The sequence below is a fragment of the Buceros rhinoceros genome, unplaced genomic scaffold, assembly GCF_000710305.1.
Source record: "Buceros rhinoceros silvestris isolate BGI_N320 unplaced genomic scaffold, ASM71030v1 scaffold19344, whole genome shotgun sequence".
In the NCBI taxonomy this organism is placed as follows: Eukaryota; Metazoa; Chordata; class Aves; order Bucerotiformes; family Bucerotidae; genus Buceros; species Buceros rhinoceros.
Window position 1 is genome coordinate 1 of NW_010410245.1, and position 4,148 is coordinate 4,148.

General features: G+C 39.3%; 1 protein-coding gene across 1 annotated transcript in view; it reads left to right on the plus strand.

The window, feature by feature from the left end:
• The first annotated feature begins 1,128 nt into the window (after positions 1-1,128).
• The window catches only part of LOC104492947 (solute carrier family 2, facilitated glucose transporter member 11-like), a 6,902-nt gene continuing 3,882 nt past the window's right edge, over positions 1,129-4,148 (plus strand). The window contains exons 1-4 of the mRNA XM_010135555.1: positions 1,129-1,254; positions 1,699-1,859; positions 3,406-3,530; positions 3,787-3,916. Coding sequence (XP_010133857.1) covers positions 1,129-1,254; positions 1,699-1,859; positions 3,406-3,530; positions 3,787-3,916 — 542 coding nt within the window. The remainder of the gene's footprint in view (positions 1,255-1,698; positions 1,860-3,405; positions 3,531-3,786; positions 3,917-4,148) is intronic.

A 4,148-nucleotide genomic window follows, 5' to 3' on the forward strand; every position in this document is an offset into this window, starting at 1 on the left:
AAAATAAAATAAAATAAAAATAAGACAAGACCCAACAAAAGTTCTGGCAGTTCCACCACTGACAATGCTACTTTACTTTTGTCTTCTGAATTACTGAAAACAATATTAAATATTAAGCACTCTGATTCCTTTCTGAAGTAATGATTAGGTTAACTGTACCGTAAAAGGCTAAGAAATCACATAAGCTTTAAAATAAATTACTTTCCTCATTTCATCCAAAGATAATTAACATCATGCATAAAGAGTTTCCATAGTCTTAAAAAGGGTAAATATTCCTTGCTTTATTTCTCAACTGCAACAAGAAGGTATTTTGCTTTCCTTTCTAAGTAATAAAATTGTTGATTTTAATTAAAAAAAAAAAAAAGGAAGAGTGAGAGGGTGACTTCCTAATTTGTTTGAATGCTTCTGACAATTAGCAAATTTGAGACATGATTTTTAATGAAGTTTAGAGTCCAGCTGTGGACTGATTAAGTAACAAGCTCTGAAAAGATGGACCTAAGAAGCAGAAAAATATAGAGAAAATAAGATACTGAGAGAGGAGAAATAAAATCCCAAATCAAAGTCAGGAAGAGTTTTATTTGAAAGCAATTACAGAGGCTATTCCAAACTCTTTTCTTCTCTTTGTAGTCCATGCCTTTCTGAAAAAGCTGAAGGTCAAAAGGAACTTGTCTTTATAATGCTTAAAGATACAATACAGTCAAAAATAAAAGCAGAGAGTACAATAAAATGCCGTTGATTTTTAATGCTGTGGCAGAACATTATGGTTTGAGGTACAGAGGTTGCTGTAGATTGCAGACAAGGAAACTGATCCCCTCTTCCCCACAGCCAGGACTGAGAGGTTTACCCAGCCAACCTGTCAGATATTGCAGGCATACACTGACAGCCGTTCTGTCGAGAACTTCTTACAAAACTCCTTTTCCTTCTTGCAAGCAAAGTGGTGGACTATCATGCTTACTCTAGTACATAGTTTCGCTATGGCAGTGTGGCTGATGATTGCACTTTGGCAGTAGATTAGAGAGATTTGGGGAAAATATTTAAATTCAAGGGGATTTGAAGTGGACAAAGGGGAACGACAAGGGTGGCTTCAGAGACTCTGGCCCTGCACAAATCTAGACTAATAAGAAGCTGATGGAGCATTTTGGTTTTTCTTTGCAGGTTCAGTTCCGGGGATTATTTCAAATGATCTTAGTGCTGGGAATTGGTGGTAGTTTCCCATATGGATTCCACATTTCCGTCATCAACTATCCTTCTGTGGTGAGTAGACATCTCCCTGAGGTTGAAAACGTGATACAGAAAGCCTGAGCTCTCCATTCTCCCACGAATCTCAAACATACTGAGCATTCAGCTGGTGCATATATGCCATTTCTTTGCCTAACAGCACCATCAAATTTTTAGAGAATATTTTCCTCCTTTAAAGAACAGGATGCCATTTTCTGTTTTAAATAAGTTCTTACAACATAGTATACAGGCCTCCAAAGGAAGGCAAGAAAATGTGCTTTCAGCGTGCTTCCCAGCAAGCTTACTTACAGATACAAACTTGAAGATTTTGCAATGTGATCTTGGCTAACTTGTTTTTCTAACAAAGTTAGTCTCAAAATAAGATTATTATTAGAACACAGGCTGGATCTGAAGTACGACAGCCAAATAATATGAAGAAATCTTATATCCAGTATCCTTAAATCCCATTTTATTTTTCAGCACATCAGGAAGTTTATTAATGAAACCTGGATAGAGCGACATGGGTCTCCCCTCCCTCCCGAGACAATCATGCTGTTGTGGTCCTTCATTGTGTCTGTTTATGGGATAGGAGGATTCCTGGGGAGCCTCTGCTGTGGCTACCTGACTACAAAATACAGGAAGTAAGTGTTTCTTGTAACAGCTCAATAGTCAGGATGTACAGGGAAGTACCAAGGTAACAAATAAACCTTTTTGGTCGAAGCAGTCTGAAGACAAATGATTTGGTTTGCTAGCACATCCACCCTCTTTCAAGTAGCAAGCAGTCTTCAATCTTGTTTACCTGCCCTCTCCGGTGAACTGTGCTTCTGTAAAGGCTGTATTCACCATCACATCACCAGATCACTGCCTCTGGGAGTAGTAGGATACTGTACCAGCCCCGTGTTTTCTTCAAGATCCCCTATGACTCTCATAAAGATCTCCCAAGCTTTACAACCCCCAAGAAAGGAGCTGTGTGTCTTGTGCTGTAACACATTATATGCAGTTACTCTAACCACCTGGAAAACCCTGTGTGGAAGATACTCCCAAGCGTCCAAGAAGAGCCAGTTTTCTGTTTAAATACACAGATTTTGGGGTCATGACATTATATTAAAAATTCAGATCTAATGAAAAGGTGAAGAGAATGGAAAAATAAATTGCCTGTGACTATGCTATAAAGATACAATCATTACCAAACAAACTCTCCAAGAGACATGTCTATTCTCACCAATCCGTTGCACCGAAAGTCAGTTCCAAACTACTTTTCCCACTGGGTGGAGAAAGGATTCCTCACTAGTCTGGTCTGTTCTCAGTGCCTTGTGTGTAACACCACTAATTTCATTTGCAGAGAAATTGGCAAACATATCTGCTTGGTGTGACCCACTTAAAGATCTGCTCCACAACCCACTGATCCAGAGGCCCCTCATATGGGTCTCAACAAACCACCTTAGCCTGCCTGCAATTGTGTTCTTTCCTACCAGGTAAGTGCCCCCAAGAAATTTCTTGTGGGACACTGCCTCAGCCCACACTCAGAGGGTCTCCCAAGACTGGAAACAAGATCATGCATTTCTCCCATGGGTTATTTGACACATGACAACCTAATCACTGAATCAGTCTTCTAAACATAGGATCTCTGTGAATGCTTAACATGTACAAGAGGACGCCAGTCTATCGAGCATCACGGCAAAACAGCTGAGTGCAGAAGACTTTGATCTGAGCCCGAGACATCAGGGTTGTGAACATACCGGCTCACAATTCATATGAAATATCTTCTGAAATATGCCTCTAAAACCTCCTTCTGCCATCTCAGATCACATCCTTTTAGCCAAGAGTGACTTTAGTATGAGCCATGCAGAATGGGAGCCATGGGCTCAAGTTATTTCTGGGGAACAACCAAACATTTTATGAGGAGATCTAGCTATTTAAAAATCTTGTTCTCCTTCCCTACTTGTACTGTGGAAATGCTGATGAAGTGTTCCAACTGTTTAAACTCTAAGCTAAAACATATTAATGAATTAAAATCCAAAGGATTCTGAAATTTTAAAGAATCACTCTGACTATTGAAAGGCAAAATTATTTCAGCTGTTCCTCAAAAGAGCATGCCTCCTGACACAGCAAGATTAGTCAAAAGAGTACAAGAGCTTCTCTTTTCATGCTAAATTCTCATGGGCTTTTTTCTTTTTTTTTCGCCAGAAAAAAGTGCCAAATGTGCACCAACCTGATCATGTTGGTAGCTGCACTTCTCATGGCCTTCAGTAAAACAGCCAAATCCTTCGAGATGATTCTGGTCGGTCGCTTTCTCTACGGCATTGGTACAGGTATGTGCTCATGCCACTGTGGAGCACAAGCATCCTTGCTGTCCCAGGATTGTATCTCCAAGAATTGCCATTCTTGGAGTATCGTTTTTAAAGCAAATATACTGGGCACTTAATAAAGGTGAAAGACACCACCTCTTTTGCAAGAAGTGGTAATCCAAATACCAGATTGAATGGAAACAATGCAAGAGAGGATGGGCTCAGAACATTAAGCTTTTCTAAATATTTTAACAGTCATTTATCCTCTTCTATGTTAAAGGTTTTGCTCTCAATATACATCCTCAGTATGTAGGAGAGATTTCCCCCAAGAAGCTCCGTGGATTTACCAACTCCACAGTTGCTGTTTTTCTGACACTGGGAAAACTCACAGGACAAGTTATTGGACTACGGTAAATATTGCAATCTTTCTATCAAGTTACACTAAAAGGTGTAGAAAACTTTCTATAGCCTTACCCTCTCACCTAGTCAGTGACTGAGAAATCCTCTCATCTTTCCCAAAACAGGCCTTAGCTTATACCAGAAAAAAAGTTTTGATCATATTTGAGGCAAACATATAGTTTAAAATATTGTAGACAGAAAATTAATTACTCATAATCTGATTGCTTCTTATTTCCACACTCT